Genomic DNA, 21711 nt, shown 5'->3' on the forward strand with positions numbered 1-21711 from the left:
ATCATGCTATACTTTACTTTGTGTCTGTGAGGTATAACTGTACTTAATACATAAACTGACTCAAATTAAAAATAGATAACTACATTCTTCCTCAATTTTAATTTTTGAAATAATAATAACAGCAATAAATACCTTTCTGATTCCAAAGGAGGTGATCCTTTTATGCTATAAAATAATGCAAAAATATCTAATTTTGCTCAATGAACATTTTAAAGAATACAGAACAGACATAACATTTTATTTTCATATATATATATATATATATATATATATATATATATATATATATATATATATATATATATTGTTATTTTAAAAATAATATCCATTTATGTATCTCTGGTATTTCACAATTATATAGTTACTTAATTTATTTCATTTCCACATTTGTCATGGTTTTGTTTCCCCAGTCGTTCTTACCATGTAGGCACAGTGTTTGTTTTTTTCTGTTGTTTAAATTACCTAATTGCGCCTGTTTGAATAATAACCCTTTATGCAATACGTAAAACTGCAGATCTGCTTGTTCAGTATCCAGTGTGCCGTAAAGGGGAAGAAACTGTGTTGAGAAAGTGAAAGCGTCCTGGTGACTGGGCGCCTGAGCTGTGACGCTCATTCTTACGAATCGGTCAGTGATATTTCGCCTTGTTTTATCAGCGTGTGAACCAGATAACCTGGAGAAGGGGATTGTCCTTCACATTTTTATTAGGAAGATTAGAGTAGACTTTCATCCTAGTAGAAAAACGAAAGTCATGCAATTTTATATTCAGCCTAAGACTGATAAGAGGGTGTCTTTGCTTAGACTTTTATTGTTTCTCTGCAAAATAATATTTAAATAAATAAAAAAATAAATCTTATAGGCAATGATAGGTGATCATGGCTTGCTGTTTGCAACCTACTTGTATTAGCAGCTAAAATCCCAATAGTCATTATTACCATTTATATTTTTCAATATCAAATATCAAAGATTAAACATTTCAAATTGCAGCATCGGTCGTGAGCTGTGTTTGTTTTCACTTGCTCCGTGTTATGGCCGGTGTTTGTAGGCTGCTGTTTTACCAGGAGCCCTTTTATTTTATTATATAACTTATTCCTACTTGAGCCGATGTTCTTCCTTTTTGTACGCCAGTGATTGTTTCCCACGATTTAGGATCTAATTAAATCTGAAATATGTTTGATTCTACCTAAATGCTGCGGTAAAAGCCGCAGGTAGAAAACGAAATATGTTGCTCTACCATAAATGCGGCGTTACAGGTCTGCTCCATCAGAACACCAGGAGACATCCGAGTTTGCTTCATAGAAGAGCAGCTAATACCTTTTGAAAATGATGATGAGCAGGATTCTCTTTGCTTGCCTGTTTCTCAGTCTGGTCACTGCAGGCTCCTCGCTGAGCTGCAAATGGATGGATCAAAAATTCAGACAACACAACGAAGAGACTCTGAATCTACTTGATACCATGGTGAGTGCGCTCTTTTTAAGAAAACTGTAACAACATTTAGTGGTTTGAACTCGATGTTTGATTATTTTAACACACAAGCTGTGTGTTTCTGGTTGTTGTACAGGTTTATAACTCCACCAACACCACTGAAGATGCTGAAGTGGAGGTCACTGTGGCTTTCCCTAATCATCTGTACCGCCAAGCGTCCAAAGCATCAGTAAGTTAATCATAGTATCAGTAATCTACAATGTTATGTAAATATTATATTGGTAATTTATGTGAGCCAAACAATATATTTCTGGCTACTGAATGTCTCTCTAATAGAGGAGGGAATTATGGTAATCTGTTCTTCTTCCAGGCTGAGGATAAACTGGCTTTCACTGTTCAGATTCTGGAGGAGGTGGCTGCCCTGTTTGAGGAGGATCACAGCTCTGCATCATGGGAGGACAGCACAGTGAGGAACTTTCTCAATATTGTCAACAAACAGGCCGAAGAGCTTCACTCCTGTGTAAGTTCACTTTCAGTTAGGTTTTTATTACATTCGAATATGATACTTTACATGACATGACATATTCTTAATTGTCGTTTTGCTTGTAATTAAATTAGATTGGGAGCCACAGTCACAAGAAGAAGAACTCACAGCTGTATTTCAGGACAGAAATGTATTTCAAAAGGCTTTCAGATGATGTCCTAAAGAAGAAGGTAGGTCTTTATTATTTTTTAAAAACCAATTATTTAATTAAACATGTCTGGCATATTTTACTAATGATAACATTGTTGTGTCTGTAGGGTCACAGTGCTGAAGCCTGGGAGGTGATCAGGAAGGAAACCGTAGCCCATCTCATGAGAGCAGAACAGCTGACTTCATCTCTGCACACTGCCAACTAAAATCTGTCTGTTACATGAAAATGTATTCATTTATCTGCTTGCCTGTTACTTTTTGTATTTATTTATTTATCTATCTATTGACTTCTATTTATCGGTTGACTGCATCAGTATTTTCAGTGCTTACAAACTAAATCTAATATTTTCTATAACTTTTTTTGTCTTGACGTAATAAAAAGAACACTTATTGCAAATGGATATTGTCAATCTTTTGATTCATAGAAAACAAAATAAGAAACAGGAAAAATAAGATATTTAAACTTGTTTGTAATTAATACAAATAAGCGGTTTGGTCAGTTCAGTAAGGTTCAGTAAACAGGAGCATGAAAGTCTTACCTTTAGTCTGGAGCAGTTTATTTGTAGCTGTAACTGCTTCACACTGGTTTAAGTCTTCTCTGACTGACTGATCTGTTTCTATTAACACTGATGGTCATTTTGCATTGTTAGCCCCTCACACCTGTAGTGTTCAGATTTGCCTCTTGGGTATATTTTTAATGAATTTTATGATGGTGATTACTAGATAATGAAATGACTTGTCTGTCATTTCTTTACAAAGTTAATCTCATGTTAAATCTCAGGTCTCTCTGTCTCTCTACACTTTGCCATTTTAAATCAAAGTTTATTGATTAGTCCTTCTCTCCTGCCAGAGGTGTCACAGACCTTGCTTCAATGCCTCCCTTATGTAATAGGCTCATCCTTGTACAACATTCATCAATCCATCAGCTCTCATAAGGCAAAAGGGGGGACGTATTCTGAACAGGTCGCATACAGCCATTAACACAACGACACTCACAATACGACCAACTTTGAATCGCCTGTTGACTTAACCCATGTATACTTGTCTGTTCTGTGGGAAGATGCCACAAGAACAGAAAGAGCATCCAAACCCCACAACAATAAAGGACCCCTGTGACTGTGGATTAAAACCTGTGACCGTGTCACTGCAGTCAACAAAACTAAACACATCACAGCACTGTTCTGTTTTATTTGAGTCTTCTGTTTAATTAGACATTTCAAATTTGTTCTTAAAGTTCTATCCTTCCCATTATGCCCTCGTTTAAATTGAACTATCGTGCTTTTCTTAGTTCTGCATTTATATATAAATTTACTATTGCAATGGTCGATGGCTTATTAAATATGTCCAAAGTTTCAGGTATTGTCAGAGTATTTACTTTGAAACAAACATGCATCTTAGGTTTTTCACCTGTCTTGGCTATATATGATGTCACTGAGATGGGATATATTTAATATGGTCATTTCAGCAAGACAGATAGGAGATTTATGTAGAAGGCTGAGTATCCAATCAGAGGAAAGCTGGCTTCAAAAAGTTGAAGGGGCAAAAATGATTTGGTGCAAATAACATTTTCTTTTCTTCTTAAGAATCAAGAAATGTAAACAAAGCATAGTTTACTATACTCCAGGTCTACTGAGAACATAAACTCTGGTTCTTTAGAAAGACTCCAACAGCTGATATTTTTTAAAATGAAACAAAACATTATAAGTAGTAGTAGTTATAATGACTTCTCCAAAAGAATCTTGGATTACATGCTGTGCTTTGAAACTTGCTTATCTTGTTTAATGATTTTTATTAATGTTTTCATTTGTATTTTTTTTAGTAATCCGTCACAGTCCAACTGCACAATGTCAGCAGCATAGTGTTTGAAGAAATTTGAATCAGGTTTTTTTTCCCGTCCCTTTAGTTAAATGTTGTGATATCTTATGATATCAATCTTATGATAAAGTGAGAGGAAAAAAATAGACTAATCTGTTTTTGTAGTTTCTATGTTATACGTGCAGATCTATCTTTGTGAACAATCAAAGAGATTTTTCTTTGGCTCGGCAGGTTTCTGATATTTGATTCTACCTGTTAAAAAGGAATGCAACATCTGTTTACTTCACTTTGCAGGAAAAAAAACATGTCCACTTTCTTTTTTAAATGGGAAATATTTATTGATTTCAACATATAAAATGATACAGAAAATGTTCTGTTTAATTTAAAGTAAATTCACAAATAAATAAAGACATGCTGTTTAACACTTAGAAATATTCACTTATACAAGCAATGTAAAAATCAGTAAATAAATTAGTAGATAAATAAGTTAAAAAATGACTAAATTAATACATCCTTCCTGTAACAGACAGATTTTAGTTGGCAGTGTGCAGAGATGAAGCCAGCTGTTCTGCTCTCATTAGATGGGCTTTGGCTTCTTTCCTGATCACCTCCCAGGCTTCAGCACTGTGATCCTACAGAAATACCAATATTATTATTCTTATTGTTATTGAAACAAGTTACTATATCTATTTATCTTAAGGATGATCTAAACCCCAAATTAATGAGAATGATGTGATCTTACCATTTCCTTTAGGATATGATGTGAGAGTCTCTTAAAGTACATGTGCAGCTTTGTGGTTTTCTTCTTGTGACCATGGCTCCCAACCTAATTTAATTACAAGCAAAACGACCATTAAGAATATGTCATGTCATGTAAAGTATCATATTCGAATGTAATAAAAACCTAACTGAAAGTGAACTTACACAGGAGTGAAGCTCTTCAGCCTGTTTGCTGACAATATTGAGAAAGTTCCTCACTGTGCTGTCCTCCCATGATGCAGAGCTGTGATCCTCCTCAAACAGGGCAGCCACCTCCTCCAGAACCTGAACTGTGAAAGCCAGTTTATCCTCAGCCTAGCAGGAGAGCAATCAAATGTAATTTACTCACAGGACTGTCTCTGAAAAGAAAATTACGTTTCTAAGTTAAAACTGAAGTTGGCTTACTTTAAAGAGTAGTCTGGGATATTACGGGATTAAATCAGAAAAACCGAGATTTACTTACTGATGATTTGGACACCTGGTGGTACAGGTTATTAGGAAAGGGCACGGTGACCTCCACTTCAGTGATGTTAGTGGAGTTATTAGCCTGCATCACACACAGAAGCACATGGAGTGTTTCAGTAAACAGGCACTAAATTTACGCACGTTTAATTTTTTTTTTTAGCATAAATATTAAAAGCGGTGCACTCACCATGGTATCAAGTAGATTCAGAGTCTCTTCGTTGTGCTGTCTGAATTTATGATCCATCCATCTGCAGCTCAACGAGGAGCCTGCAGTGAACAGACCGAGAAACAGGCAAGCAAAGATAACCCTGCTGATCATTTTCCAAAAGGTATTAACTGCTCTTGTATGACGCAAACTCAAATGTCTCCTGGTGTTCTGATGTAGACCTGTAACGCCGGATTTATAGCAGAAAAACGGGAAACACCTGTGGCTTTCATTACATCATGCAGGTAAGTGACACATTTCAGAATTTGTATTTATATTGTAATTTATACATTTCAAACATCCTAAACTATTAATAAAGATTAATTTACTAATAATTACTATTAATTTAGTTATAACGCCTACGGTTAAGAAATGCATGTAATTTATAATCACTGAAATGCTTTACCTTCTCTCTGTTTATATCGAGACCTAACATCTAACAAATCAAAATTTTAAACTTATTGTTGGATACTTGACTTACATATCTTTAACACAAAATATATTAGGCATTTAAGCTCATTTATATTTTACTCTATTTATTTAATAATAAATTATTTCATTGACTTTTATGTCATGATTTTTCCCCCCCAAGGAATTCTTTCCACACAGACACGACGTTTTCGGTAGTAATGCGGATTTTCTTCATTTTCGAATTATCTAATTAACTACCTAAACACGTAAAACTGTTAATTACGCAGTACGTGAAGCTGCAGATCTAATTGCACCGTATCCACAGTGCCGCAAAGTTCCTGTATAAAGAAACTGAAAGTGATTTCGTGACCCAGCGCCTGCGCTATGTCGCGCATTCTGAGTAATATTTAACCTTCTGGGAATTTAGAGTGAGAAGCAGGTAACCTGGAGAAGGGGATTCACCCTTACATTTTAATGTGGCAACCTGAGCAGACTTTAATCCTGATTTTATTTTAAATCACTGTTTAAACTATGAAGGAATGCGACTTTATTTAGATTTTTATTCTTCCTCTGCCAAGCCAAAACCCTATACGTCATCACTGCTTGGCGTAATTGACTGTATCTAATTTTCCAGAAATAATCTTCTTAGCTTTGTATTGGCAGCTAATTTCCCAATAATACATATGAGAGTTTAAACAATTCAAATTATGCCATCAGTCATGAGTTGTGTTTGTCGTCATTCTTTTTTAAGGTATTTGGTTACCTGTGTTCCTGCTTGAAGCCATTATAATGATGTAAAATAATCTTTAACTATGGTGATTTTTTTTTCTTAGCAAATTCTAAATATTTAGTTTGCACTAAATGTGGGATTGTTTCTTTAATTAAAACACAAATTTGAATCTAAAAATGTACTGATAATTAACATTACAAAAGACAGATTAAAATAATGAGGTTACAGTCCATCTGCATATTGTGATGAAAGCTGCCAAAAATGAAAAGTGTGCTCTGCTATAAATGAAATGCTGCAAGTACACTCCATTAAATCACTAGGAGACGTTCGAGTTTACTTATATAAAGGCAATTTATACATTTTCGAAAAATCCCAAACATTTTTTGTTTTCTTTGCTTGTTTGTTTCTCAGTCTCTTTACTGGGGCCTACATGAGCTCTCATAGGGCCACAGACAGGGTATAGGTAGCAAATCTATCACAGGGCAGACAACCATTAACACACACATTCACAACTATAGCCAATAATTGGCAGTCAGCCTAAAGAATGCATTTCTTTGTGGAAGGAAACCTCAAGCATTGGAAGAACAGAAAAACCCAACACAGAAAGCCCCCAGCCTTTTTGCTGTGACTCAGTAACAATAACCACAACACCACCACGCTGCCCTTTTTAATTTGCTTCTCTTCTTTCATATTTAAATGCAAATTTCTGTCAGATAAAATCAGTTGTCGTTTTCAATACACCTGGATACAGAATGGTAGGTGTGTGACAAGAAAAGCCCCCTGCTGCAGAGGGATGCCGGTTTAAAGACTTCCATTTTGGAGCTTTTATAAACAGGTGCACACTTAAGTGCATCAAATGGACCTCGGAAAATTCTCCAAAAACAAGGCACTGAAGCGTCTTGTATCACCTTGCAAACTTTAAATACAAAAATGAAATTATACAGATGTCTCTTTTAAGTCAAACTGCCTCTTTCTGTCATCTGTCCTGATATAAAAACAATTTCTATGCCATTTTTACCAGCTCCGATCCATCCTGGCTACCTGCCATCACATCAAGATGCAGAATACTGTCAGCTTCAACACTGTCTGCATTTTTGATAAACCTGCACAGATGAGCTAAGATGACAGAATTAAATCTTAACTTTAATTATAGTTGCCAGGCTGGAGTCACTTCCTTTTACCATTTGAGGGACTCACAGTCAAAAGTCTAAAATGCAGTTGCATGCACAAATAACAGTGGATGAACTTATTACATTATACAAACTAGAGGATTATATACAAAACAATAGAAAGACAACATTGGAGAGCAAAGTGCTTGGAAGCAGTGTGAAGCAATTCAGTGTTTAAATATTAAACATGTTAGTTTTACTGTAACGAACAGGTACATGTGTAATCAAAATATTAAAGTTCTGATAAGATGATAAGCTTCGACTTTTAAGTTCATCAGCTTTTTTGGGTTTACAGCAGTTGGCATTAAGAGTAAAAATGTTGAAACTGAACTGCAAACGAGCATAAAATCTCCTATTTAAAGACCTTGAGTAAATCATTTATTACGTGTAGACTTGACTATGTATTGACATAGTATATTGGAATGAGAAACACTGATATCCCAAGACGCTGCTGGCAGCGTGTGTTTAGAATATAGAAAGAATATCATAAAAATATTTGCTCAGTATAAATTAAAAGAAAAATGAATATGTTGATCAGCATTAATAAATCAAAAATCCACATAGCAATAATACATACATACACAATTTAATAAAAAATAATAATAACTATAGATATAAATAGAGAATCGAATAAATTAAAACAGCGTTCATGTCACAGACATGATAACAGACAGATTTTAGTTGGCACTGTGCAGAGATGAAACCAGCTTTTCTGTTCTTATTAGATGGGCTTTGGTTTCCTTCCTGATCACCTCCAAGGTTTCAGCACTGTGACCCTACAGACACAACAATATGATCGTAGTTATTATTAACATATTCTGGAATACTTAATACCTAAATATTAATTCTAAGTAAACATAAATCATAAGGTCTAAAAAACTTGGAAAGAAAAGCGTCTGGACTTCTTTAAGTTGCTTGAAGACGTTTCATCTCTCATCCAAGAAGCTTCTTCAGTTCTTGGGTCAAATGGTGGAGAGTCCCAGATTTAAACCCTGTGGGAGTGACCCACCGAGAGGGAAAAATGGCCCCCTAATGATCCTCTACCTAATCACATGAGCCAAGGTGTGAAAACGGGTGTAGGTCACAATCAGCCAAGGTTTCAGGGGAGCTCATTGTAAAACCTAGCCCCACCCTATCATGTGATTTCCTAAGGTCAAATGGCCCAGGATGTGAGTGGGCGTTAAGGCGTCTGGGAAGAGATCTCAAAACTGGATTATAGATGGCAGACAGTTGGTGTCGTAAGCCACCGCCTCTGTTCAAAGATGGTCGCTCACAGTGGACATAGATGGTTTCTTTTACTCCTCTTTCCAACCATCTGTCTTCTCTGTCCAAAATGTGAACATTGGCAACCTCCACAGGACAAAGGTCACTCTTTCGAGGATGCCAGTGTTCACATAAAGTATAACTGAAGCAGGTGCACGGCCAGAATTTTTTTTTTTTAGAGGGGGCCACGAACAATATATGAGTGGTACACCAAAAACAGAACAGCGTAGGGGAACAGCAGAGGGGAGGGGGTGACGCCGGGAAATTGTGAGAGACATACAAAGTGACACAATATGGTTGACAAAAAATGCATATCAAAGAATAAACAAGTTAATGTTTATTGTCGAGTGTCGTCCTGTCTTGTGCTCACGTTTATTAAAATTATTACCTACATAGCTACATAGGACAGTCTTACCAAGGGGACCAGCCATGGAATTTTTGGAATTTTCGGCTACTTGATTTAATTCTATCTAAGGCAGAATATTTGTGCTATTGCCCATTTATATATTTACTTAATTTCTTTCATACTAATTTATTTCTGTGATTTTCAGTGATGGTCTTGTTTTCCCAGGAATTCAAGAAATACAAGCAACGTTTTCGATCTGCACACTCACCAACGCGGCATTTTTCTGCTGTCCAAATGAGCAATTTAATTACTTAAACGGAAAATCACGCAATACGTAAAGCTGCAGGTCTAATTGCACAATAGGTATCTGTTGTGCCAGAAATGGGAAGTTCAAATATAAAGAAACTGAAAGTTAGTGAATGTGCGCGTGCACTGTGGCTATCATTCTTAAGAATCGACCTTTGATATTTCGCCTTCGGAGGATTTAGAGTGATGAGTAGGTAATCTGTAGTAGAGAGTTCACCTTTACATTATAATGGGAAGATCTGAGCAGATTTTAACCCTGAAATGGAAATAAAACTTGCGCATTGTTCAAAGTTTACATTATAAAGGAATGCGTCTTTGTTTAGTCTTATTCTTCGTCTTCCAAGAAAAAAACCTATGTGTGTGCATTGCTTGGTGTTTGTAATTTAGCACTCATTTAAAGTATCTGATTTGTCAGAAATTATCTTCTGAGCTTTGTGCTGGAAACTAAGCCTAGTAATACACCTTTTTTAATATCAAACATCAAATAACTCAAATTACACCATCAGTTGTGAGTTTTAATTGTGATTTTTTTTTATTTTTTTTTTATTTTTTAGGTATTCAGTTACACATGTTGATTGCCTGTAACCATTATAATGATGGCAATTAATCCGCAGTGTTTAAATTTTGGTTTGTCCTAACATTTGGGATATTTTATTTCCTTATGATACAAATTAAAATCCGTGATGTTCTCTCCATAGTGAAAGCTGTCATTCACCTTCGGGATTCACACAGCAGGTTAGAAAATGGAAAGCTATAAATGCGGCATTTCAGGTATTCTCCATCAGAACAAGAGGAAGCTCTTGCTTCATGCAAAAGCAATTAATACCTTTTGAAAAAATGATGATGAGGATTTTCTTTGCTTGCCTGTTTCTTGCTCTGTTCACTGCAGGCTCCTCGTTGAGCTGCAGATGGATGGATCATAAATTCAGACAGTACATGGAATTATTGCTATTGGTTGCTGGAAAACAAGTGTAAAAAAGAAAAGCCTTGAACTACTTGCAATATGAGAAAATGTGGCTCAATCACAGGTTGCTAATGACCTTTCCAAAAACATCTTGGAGTGAGATTTTCCAGTTATGCAGACAATATTCAGAGCCATGTCTTTAGCATAAAGGCATTTCTAAAGGCCCAAGTGTACTGTTGCTGCTGTCCTTGCAAACATCACAGAAGGAAGTCATGAAAGACTCATTATTCTGCATTTCTATTAAGAAGCTACACCGAATGTCTGATGGAGTTTGCTACACTAAAGTTGGTTCTTGGAGTTACTTCATTCATGCAATTATTCACTTTTTCAATCCCGTTTGTCACTGAATTATTAGATTTTCAACCAGACATAATTCAATATAAGGTTACACAATATATATCAGAAAAACAACAACATAAAAATGTACTTTTTTCATGTAAAAAAGTCAAAGTTATGGTTAACATTTAATAAGCCTTCAATTTATGAAAGTGATGACAAACAGCTTGAAATATCTAAACTATTGCATTTCAACAGTTTGTCTTATCACATGATTGCAGAGGATCTTCAAAGGCATTAAACCTTCAACATAAATACAATTTTTTTGGTTAAATGTTGCACAGCATTCATAAAATCTGTATTAAAATAGGTGTGGCTGGGTGTGGCTGGGTGTGGTTTGTGGCGCGGCTGCAGGGGAGGCTGACACACATTGGAGCTCATCACGCCTGCCCTGGAAAAAACGTGCTGGGACCTGAGGTTGTTGTGGTGTGTGTGGGCTTGTAGCTGAAAAGTTGCAACTGAGTGTCGTAATAACCAGCAACCAAATAAAACTGTTAAAAGAGCAAACTATGTAGTCGGGTCCGGGTCCAACTATTTTTGTAGTTTCTGTATTAAAAGAGCAGATCTGTCTTGGTGAATGATCAAATAGATATTTCTACACTAAACACTCACCATGTTTTAGGCATTTTTTCCTACTCATTATAAATAACGGCAACACCTTTTTGCTTCCTTTTGCAGCAATCTTCCCAAATCTTCCCATTAAAATGTGAAGGAGAATCCCCTTCTTTGGCTTACCTACTTCTAAAACTACATCCTAGAGAGGCAAATATCACTGATCGATTCCCATGAATGATTGTGACAGTGCAGTTGCTCAGTCACTAACTCACTTTCAGTTTCTTCATACAGAAACTTCCTGTTTATGGCTCTATGGATACTATGCTTTTAGACCTCCAGGTTTTTCTATTACATAGTTCTCTATTTTACACGCCTGGTAATTAAGTTGGTAATTTGAACAATAGGAAAATACCACATTGCTAATTGTACATATCAAATCACCTGTACCCCCACAGAGTATGGAAAGAATTCCTATAAAAAATAAAGCCATGCCAAAAAAAAAATAATAATACTGAAATAAAAGAAATATAATAATAAATATATAAATGTGCAATACTACAAAAACAAAAAGCTGGAAACGGTCGTTGAAACATCACAGTGGGAAATCATGAAAAAAGTTAAAAGCAACCAAAGGGCAAACAGAAAGAAAAGGTTCTATTGATTAAAAGGTCAAAGCAGGTCAAAATTTCCCCCTTATTGTGCAGATTTGATAAGAGCCTACAGCAAATGTCTGATGGCATTTACTGGTTCTTGAAGTCACTTAGTTCTCAAGTTTTTCACGTTTTCCAGCATGTTTGCTGTTGGATTATTACAGTCTCGACCAGACATAATTTAATGAATAATTATAATAAATAAAAAATTACACACAACGTACTTTAGAAACAAAAACACAAAGTAGAAGCAAAGTTTAATATTTAATAACCCTTCAGAAAGCTTAAATATTAAGTATTAAATAATTATATCAAATGTTGACTTTAATACATATTTATAATTATGTATATCTGTTAGCCCACACAGAGGAAAAAGAATCACTTATCCAAGCAGCTTGTAAATGAAAAAAAAGAAGAATATATTACAAAATTATAAGCTAAATGAAAAAAGCCTTCTTGTAAGAATTAGAATAATGTAGACTTTTTTTTCTTCAGATCATCATCTGTGAGTTTCTTGAAATGCATTTCTTTCTTCAAACACAGCTGTGTTATTATTCTCTTGCTCTCTTCCTCACCATGCCTTTTATTTTTTAATTTTGTAAAGTCTCAATTTCAATTTCCTCAGTCTTCCCATGTTGCCACAAGTTTCACATATTCTAGGTAAAAGAAGATGAAATATCACTGGCCAGTTCCTTTGAATGAATGCTGAATGGCAACAGTTGCAGAACCACAAAGCCACTTTTTATCGCTTCCTTTTTATGTCTCGTGTGGATACTGTGCAGTTCCATTTATTTATGAAGTATTAGTTTTCCACACAAGCAACTGAGTAATCAGAAAAAAAATCACATAGGTCAGCATACAGTAAAAGGTTGTGCCCGAGTGGAAAAGTACCCAGGAATAAGAAAACAATTAACCAAACCAAACCATTAACAATCTGTGGAAATAATTCATGTGTAAATCCACAATACCCAAATTCAGCAGCTAACAAATCATTTTAATTGTATAATAGTCTAAATGTAATAAAGTTGGAATGATATTCTTGTAACACATTATATTTTTTATACCAAAACACAAGCTATTCCAGTGATAAAATCTGAAACTTTGAATTTATAATAAAAAGTTACTAAAGCTACTCAATGCCATCTAATAAGTTGGATTTTTGTTTAGTTTAAATATTTCAATATTGTGTTTGATGCTTGAAACACTTGATGAGTTTAATGCAGGATAACTGAACCAACACCACTGAAGTGGAGGAAAATATAGGCTACCCTTCCCCAATCCGTCAGGCGTCCCCAGCTTTTACTTCTAAACCTACTTCTTCTTCTTCTTCTTCTTCTTTTCCTCCTTCTTCTTCTTCTTCTTCTTCTCCTCCTTCTTCTTCTTCTTCTTCTAACAAAATCCCTGGATGTAATAAATACATTTACCTTTCCTTTTAAAAATTTCCTGAGCAGTGGTGTAAAAGTATCTGTTAGGTAGTCTGTGGTTGTTCTTCCAGGCTGCAGGATTAACTGAATTTCGAATGCAATTCTCGAACTCACAAACGAATTTCTCATCATTGCTTAGCGCAAAAACTGACATAGGTTAACGTGACCACACAAGTAGAAGTTTAGATCGACTTTGTTTTAAATCAGTATATAATAAAAGGAATAAAAAAGGAGTTAATTAAAGAAACTAAAAATGACGCTTTAAGTAATATAGGATCATAATGTAGTGGAAATGGTAAATAGACCTAACCTGAAATTTCGAGATCTGCTCCAGTGATCTAAACGAGTGTGATCTGGCATATTGGTGCAATAAGTCCGTCAGATAAAGAAGGGTTACTCTTCTTAAGGGTTACTTAAGTGTTTAAATATGAGCTATAAAATTCACAAATTCTAATATTTTATTAATTCGTTAATATATGTACCAGTAAATATATGCTCACATTTGCATGACATCAGAACCACCTGCATTGGTGTATTAGTGTTGTTCATTCCAATATACAGTGAATTGCTTAATCAAATCTACAGGCGATAAATTACTCAGCGTCTTCAAAATGAGAGTTTTTATGCTTTTTATAGTGGTCACAATTCAAGATAGTCCGTATTTGTCCAGTACCGGTCCAGAAAATTTTGAAAATTGAAATTGTGGGTTTCAGCCAGGGTTACTAATCTCATGTCTGCCTATACAATAGTAGTGTCTTTATTCATCATTTCTCAATTGAGATGAAAACATGCGCTAATCTTCCGATTAAGAAGTGAAGCAGAGTCTAGTTTTCCGTAGGTTACCTGGTTCACACGGGGAAGCCACAGGTTCAAGATAAAACAAGGCGAAATGTCACTCATTGGTTCGCGTTACGACACATTCCGCACAGTCATCAAGCCACTTTCAGTTTCTGAAAGTAAGAACTTCCCTTTTATAGCACATATGGACACTGTGCAATAGACCTGGAGCTTTAGGTAAAAGAAGCAACTGAGTAATTCCAACTATGAAAAAAATACATTGTTCGTTGTTCAAACCGAAAACTCTGTGTGCTGTGTGAAAAAAGATGCCGAAAAGAGGGGGGAAAAAACACAAAAAAGCAATGCAAAGTGATGAAATGTTCAATACCAGCTTTTATTATAAATTACACAGATTTAAGTAAGGTGGCCGTTAATGAAATTTCATTGTATTTAATTATTTTTATTTTCTGGATGTAAATTGGCGCTAAAATCGCGATAAATATTCAAGGAAGACGTTATGTTTTCATATCATAACTTAACTATTTCAGAAACATGTAGAGGTAATTAAAAAAGAAAAAATAACCAGCCGTGAGATGTGTTTCTTGTTTTGTGTTTCACGTATTTAAGTTCATGTATTTATGTTTGCCAGGTAACTCGTAGTGACGTAAATTACTAAATTAACGAGGGTGATACCTTAGCTTGTTTAAAAATGCTGCCTATCCTCCAGTGTGGAATATTTTCTTTGATTTGGATGCAAATTCTAATCTGAGATTTCCGACATTACAGCCTGTTGCACGTTGAGGCCTCAACCCGCTCACCTGCGGGTTTCCCAGGTATAGAAAATGAAATATGTTTGCTCTGCTATAAATGCAGCACTGCAGGTCTGCTCCATCAGAACACCGAGAGACATCCGAGAGTTTGCTTCATACAAAGGAAGTTTATACCTTTTAAAAATGATGTTCAGGATTCTCTTTGCTTGCCTGTTTCTCGCTCTGTCCACTGAAAGCTCCTCGCTAAGCTGCAGATGGATGGATCATAAATTCAGACAGCACAACGAAGAAACTCTGAATCTGCTTGATACCATGGTGAGTGTTTTAATATTAGTATATTAGTTAATTTGTTATTTTTCGTGAAAGAATTATTTCACTTTAGCATCTGATGACTAAAACATTCAATGTGTTTCAGGCTAAAAACTCCACTAACACCACTGAAGTGGAGGTCACCGTGGCCTTCCCTAATCACCTGTACCACCAGGTGTCCAAATCATCAGTAAGTGAACCTCAGCTTTGACTTACTGAAAGAAAACCCCATAATTTTCGTTTAGGGTAGATTCATTTTGTCTTTTAAATCCACTCTTACTATTTTTAAAGCATTTCTAACGCGGTCTGTGTTTGATCTTCTTCTTCAAGGATGAGGATAAACTGGCTTTCACAGTTCAGATTCTGGAGGAGGTGGCTGCCCTGTTTGAGGAGGATCACAGCTCTGCATCATGGGAGGACAGCACAGTGAGGAACTTTCTCAATATTGTCAACAAACAGGCCGAAGAGCTTCACTCCTGTGTAAGTTCACTTTCAGTTAGGTTTTTATTACATTCGAATAGTTTACATGACATGACATATTCTTAATTGTCGTTTTGCTTGTAATTAAATTAGGTTGGGAGCCACAGTCACAAGAAGAAAACCACAAAGCTGCACATGTACTTTAAGAGACTCTCACATCATATCCTAAAGGAAATGGTAAGATCACATCATTCTCATTAATTTGGGGTTTAGGTCATCCTTAAGATAAATAGATATAATAACTTGTTTCAATAACAATAAGAATACTAATATTGTTATTTCTGTAGGGTCACAGTGCTGAAGCCTGGGAGGTGATCAGGAAAGAAGCCAAAGCCCATCTAATGAGAGCAGAACAGCTGGCTTCATCTCTGCACACTGCCAACTAAAGCCTGTCTGTTGTCATGTCTGTGATGACGGCTGTGTTAATTTAATTGCTTGTCTATTTATTTACTTTATTTATTTATGTACTTGGTTGTTTGTATATTTATTTTTGTTTTGATTGTTTTTCTATGCTGATCAAGATTTTGGAATATTTTTATCTTCATAATGAGCAAAATGAACATTTTTAAAAATATGTTTTTACTAAATATAAAAGTTTATCTTCTTACAAACAAAGTGAATTTATTGTTTATATTATTTTTCTATTATCAAAATGGTGAACTTGTGAGTTCCTTTAACCAGATTTCGATTGCAATTACCCCCCCCCCCCCCCCCCCCAAAAAAAAAATAAAATAAAATAAAATAATTCCACAATGCTTGGAAGTTCACAAAGTGGAATAAAAGTGTTCTTCAATGGGCTAAAAAGAAAACCCGTATTATAAGATGTAACTCTTCTGTCAATCAATCAATACATTGACACTATTAAAACAACTATTATATTATTATTAATAATGGATTGCATTTATATAGCGCTTTTCGAGACCCTCAAAGTGCTTTACAATTCCACTATTCATTCACTCTCACATTCTCACACTGGTGGAGGCAAACTACAGTTGTAGCCACAGCTGCCCTGGGGTAGACTGACAGAGGAGAGGCTGCCATATCGCGCCATCGGCCCATCTGGTAAACACCAGTAGGCGGTAGGTGAACTGTCTTGCCCAAGGACACAACGACCAGGACAGACAGAGCTGGGGATCAAACCAGCAACCTTCCGGTTACAAGATGAGCTTCCCAACTCCCTAATATATGGTCGCCCCATATATTATATTATATTATATTATATTATATTATATTATATTATATTATATTATATTATATTATATTATATTATATTATATTATATTATATTATATTCATTAATGTATTTATTTATTTTTAATGCCCTACTATAGAATTGCAGAAGTACCATTTTTCAGTTCTTTTACACATGACTGTGTATTTGTGTAGGCATCGTGCTCATGTACTGCATCAGTCTAACTTTGTGTTCATTGCACCATGCATTATTCTTCATATGTACTGAGACAGAGGGCGTTTTAAACACAGTCTCAAATATGTCTATACGGGAGGAGTAATTGTATCATTTAAGTCAGTTTTTCATAAAGCACAGTTTGTAAATTAGAAAAAAAAGTTTAACAGTGTGTCTGTTTTTTATGATTAACTTTATCTGTTATTTCCTTTGTAATTCAGCATAAGCAGTTATTGACTTTAAACTCCTTTCGCCATTTCTCATTGGTTGTATTGTATTTTTTATGTTTCTTATTGTTTGCTTGGTTTTTGTTTAGTAGTTTGTTTGTTTTCTGATGATGATAGCTCATTGGAAATCATCTTTTTGATGGAAAAATACTGTTATCATTGGTATTTTTTTGTAGATATGACAAAAGAACCTGCAAACAAATAATTTTTTCTTTCTTTCTTTGTTGTGACAGGTGCTAGTAACAAAGTGCCAAAATATACCATTTAAAATGGGTTCTTTGAATCTTGTGTGTAGACACAACCCTGGTTCATTCCTTGAGTTATTTACTTTTTAATGCTGAATGTCTTAAAGGTCAGAGTTAAGTGGCTTAAGAAACAAAACAAAAAAAATATTTTTTCAAGAACTGGGATAAAAAAAAGCACACAGTGTACAAAGGGACAGACCTCCATCCATCCATTCGCTTCCGCTTATCCTTTTCAGGGTCGCGGGGGGTGCCGGAGCCTATCCCAGCTGTCATAGGGCAAGAGGCGGGGTACACCCTGGACAGGTCGCCAGTCTGTCACAGGGCCAACACACAGGGACAGACAACCATTCGCACTCACATTCACTCGCACATTCACACCTAATGGCAATTTGGATTTTCCAATTAACCTATCCCCACAAGCTGCATGTCTTTGGACGGTGGGAGGAAGCCGGAGTACCCGGAGAGAACCCACGCAAACACGGGGAGAACATGCAAACTCCACACAGAAAGACCCCGGCCTGATGTTGGAATTGAACTCAGGACCTTTTTGCTGTGCGGCAACAGTGCTAACCACCGTGCCACCGTGCTGCCAGGCAGGGCCCCTGGGGTGGATGAGGTTCACCCTGAGTTCCTGAAGGCTCTGGATGTTTTAGTGCTTTTTTGCTTGACATGTATCTACAATGTTGCCTGGAGATCAGGGGTGGTACCTCTGAGGTGGCAGTTAGTCAAACCTTGGACAATGCAGTTTTCGTTCTGATCGTGGAACACTGGACCAGCTCTTTATCCTCTTGAGGATACTTAAGGGTGCATGGGAGTTTGTCCAACCAGTCTACATGGGCTTTGTGGACCTGGAGAAGGCACTCGACCATGTCCCTGTTCAGCTTTTACTTTGTGTGTGGCTCAGGTGGTAGAGCAGATCAGTTACTGATCGGAAGGTTGGTGGTTCGATCCTTGGCTTCCCCAGACTGCATGCCAAATATCCTTGGGCAAGATACTAACCCTGAGTTGCCCTCCAATGCGTTCATCGAATCTATATGAATGTAGTTTAGGTTGCACTTGAGTTTAGAAGTGCTTGTATGAAGCACTTCTTCATGCTGTGGGTGAATGAGGCATGTTGTGTACTCCGGGAGAGTATAGAATCAGACCATTTACCAGATCAGGGGCGGTACCTCTGAGGTGGCAGTTAGTCGAACCTTGGACAATGCAGTTTTCATCCTGATCGTGGAACACTGGACCAGCTCTTTATCCTCTTGAGGATACTTGAGGGTGGATGGGAGTTTGTCCAACCAGTCTACATGGGCTTTGTGGACCTGGAGAAGGCACTCGACCATGTCCCTCAGAGTGTCTTGTGGAAGGTACGTCAGGAGTATGGGCTGTTTGGCCCATTGCTATGGAGCACTCAATTCTCATACAACCATTTCAGGAGCTTGGTCCGCATAGCCGGCAATAAGTAGGACTGGTTTCCGGTGGGTGATGGATTCCACCAGGGCCGCCCTTGTCACCGATTCTGTTCATAATTTTTATTTAGAGAATTTCTAGGTGTAGCCAAGTAGCAGAAGGCTTTTACTTAGATATTCTCTCGATCTCAGCTCTGCATTTCGTATGTGATGTTGTTCTATTGGCTTGATGACCTCCAGCTCGCACTGGAATGCTGCACAGCCAAAGGTAATGAAGTGAATGAGAATCAGCACCTCCAAATCTAAGGCCATGGTGCTCAGCCAGAAAAGGGTGGACTGTCCACTCGTGATCAGGGATGAGTTCCTGCCCCGAGTGGAGGAGTTTAAGTATCTTGGGGTCCTGTTCACGAGTGATGGGAGAAGGGGGAAGGAGATTGACAGACAGATCAGTGCTGCGGCTGCTGTACCTGTCCATCAGGATGAAGAGAGAGCTGAGTGTAAAGGCAAAGCTCTCAATTTACTCGTCATACTTTATAAACCAAAAGAAACCAAACCAAAGAAAGTCTCTAAAGTGGTCTTGGTGCTCATACTCACTCCATATGAAGTATCAGTACTTCTACTTTCTATGTTATAAGAGCTTTTGTGAAGAATCAAAACAATCTTTCTATATAAATCTGGACAATGTTTCTAATGTTTGATTGCACTCATTAAAAATAAGTGCATAACCCTTATTCTTGATATTTCAGGAACAGAAAAGTCAACATATTTCAATTTGTGAGATAAAAAAATATTTATTGACTTTACCATATAAAATAATATGAAATGTGTCTAGTTTATTTTATGGACAATTTTCAGAAATCTAATAAATAAATGAATAAATAATACACAAATACTAAAAATAAATAATAGTGTAAATAATATAAATACAATAAATAAAGTAAACCAATTAAGAAATACAAATACATTTTAAAAATTTATCCGAAAGACGAGTTTTAGTGGGCATTTCCCAGAGATTTAACCAGGACTGCGCATCGATTCAGATGATCTTTTGTTATGTTCCTGATCTTCTCCCAGGCTTCAGCACTGTAACCCTACAGAGACAACAATATTATCATTATTAAAATACCAGAGGTGTAATATCTGTCATATTGAAATACAGGTTTAGTAAAAATAATGCAGACTTACATTGGCCTTTAGGGTTTCATTTGAGAGGCTCTGGAAATGCGTCAGCTGTGTCGTGTTGCTGTGGCTTCCAACCTAAATAACCCACAAGGAAAGAACAAAATATATTTGAATACATCATTCACCACTTTAACTTATTCACATTTGTCAGAGACTGATAAAATATATATAATAGAGACTGAATTCATTGTAAAAATTAAAAAAAAAAAAGCAATATCATTGTTCATTGTAATGAAAGTGAACTTACACAGGACTGAAGCTCTTCAGCCATTTTGTCGACAATACTGAGAAAGTTCTCCCCTGTGTTCTCCTCCCATGGTGCAGAGCTGCGATTCTTCTCAAACAGGGCAAACAGCTCCTTCAGAATCTGAACTATGAAAACCAGTTTATCCTCATCCTAGAAGAAGAAGAAGAAGAAGAAGAGCTCAGTATAGAAATATATCTATATATAGGTAAAGACAAACTTTTGTGGATTTGCCATCACGACACTTTCCATTCTTTCATTAAAAAAAGAAACAACTTTATGTAAAAAGCTGGGGATGACTTACTGTTGCGTTGGACTTCTGGTGATACAGTTGATTAGGGAAAGCCACTGTGTGTTCGATTTCAGCATCCTTAGTGGTGTTAGTAATCTGCATCACACACAAAACACACACACATCATATCCATGGAACTAATCAAACTATTTAATTCAATACCATATCAAACATTATGCAAAGAAGTGCACTCACCATCATATCAAGGAAACCCAAAGCTCTGTTTTTGTACACATTGAATTGATGTTTTATGGAGTCTCGATCTTTTACAATCCATTTGCAACCTAGCAAAGAGCCCGTACTGTACATCCCGAGAAACAGGCAAGCGATGAAAATCCTGTTGATCATTTTTGAAAAATGTAGAAATTTCCTTAGTGTGAAGCAAATTCTCAGGTCTCCTTGTGTTCTGATGGAGCAAACCTCCAGCGCTTCATTTATAGCAGAGCCCAAGGACCCACCTATTTCATTTTCTAATCAGCTGGAAAATCGTATCAAAAGTAAAAACATAGCAGATTTATGTCATCTTTTTAAGTTTTAATATCTGTTCTTTCATTCATAGAGAGTGCAAGATTTAGTTTTCTAATTCTATCAAGTAGAAACTAGAAAAACGTGAACCAGAAAAAAGATTTATGTCATCATTTTCAGTTTGTGTTTGTGTTTTTTGTTGTTGTTGTTGTTGTTTTATGATAATTGTGTCATATAAAGACAGTATTGTACAAAAATTGGCTGTGATATAACAAAAACTGAGGCAGCAGCACCATGAGATGACGTCAAGTTACCACATAAAAGCATAAAAGCACAAATCTCCACCTCTATGTCAATCTCTTAATAGTTGCGATTAACATGAAACCTTTAGGCGCTTTTAAAG

The 21711-nt window shown here is 36.2% G+C and overlaps 4 protein-coding genes across 4 annotated transcripts; 2 read left to right on the forward strand and 2 right to left on the reverse strand.

The window, feature by feature from the left end:
• Nucleotides 1–1324: 1324 nt before the first annotated feature.
• On the forward strand, nt 1325–2323 carry LOC102781949 (interferon a3-like). The gene is made up of 5 exons (XM_087844814.1): nt 1325–1456; nt 1560–1652; nt 1794–1943; nt 2042–2137; nt 2225–2323. The coding sequence occupies exons 1-5, from the start codon at nt 1325–1327 to the stop codon at nt 2321–2323; spliced, it is 570 nt and encodes a 189-aa protein (XP_087700940.1).
• A 2142-nt stretch (nt 2324–4465) lies between these two features.
• LOC148101789 (interferon a3-like) lies at nt 4466–5475 on the reverse strand. Its single transcript, XM_087845132.1, has 5 exons — nt 5344–5475; nt 5155–5238; nt 4857–5006; nt 4675–4758; nt 4466–4564 (listed from the first exon to the last, which is right to left on the reverse strand). The coding sequence occupies exons 1-5, from the start codon at nt 5473–5475 to the stop codon at nt 4466–4468; spliced, it is 549 nt and encodes a 182-aa protein (XP_087701258.1).
• A 2873-nt stretch (nt 5476–8348) lies between these two features.
• On the reverse strand, nt 8349–21191 carry LOC148101790 (interferon a3-like). The gene is made up of 5 exons (XM_087844818.1): nt 21039–21191; nt 20856–20939; nt 20555–20704; nt 20311–20382; nt 8349–8447 (listed from the first exon to the last, which is right to left on the reverse strand). Exons 1-5 carry the CDS (start codon nt 21189–21191, stop codon nt 8349–8351), a joined length of 558 nt encoding a protein of 185 aa, XP_087700944.1.
• On the forward strand, nt 15246–16237 carry LOC148101791 (interferon a3-like). The gene is made up of 5 exons (XM_087844817.1): nt 15246–15377; nt 15478–15561; nt 15702–15851; nt 15945–16028; nt 16139–16237. Exons 1-5 carry the CDS (start codon nt 15246–15248, stop codon nt 16235–16237), a joined length of 549 nt encoding a protein of 182 aa, XP_087700943.1.
• Nucleotides 21192–21711: the final 520 nt, after the last annotated feature.

Source organism: Neolamprologus brichardi, chromosome 8 (genome assembly GCF_056152115.1).
Source record: "Neolamprologus brichardi isolate AB-2024 chromosome 8, ASM5615211v1, whole genome shotgun sequence".
NCBI lineage: Eukaryota > Metazoa > Chordata > Actinopteri > Cichliformes > Cichlidae > Neolamprologus > Neolamprologus brichardi.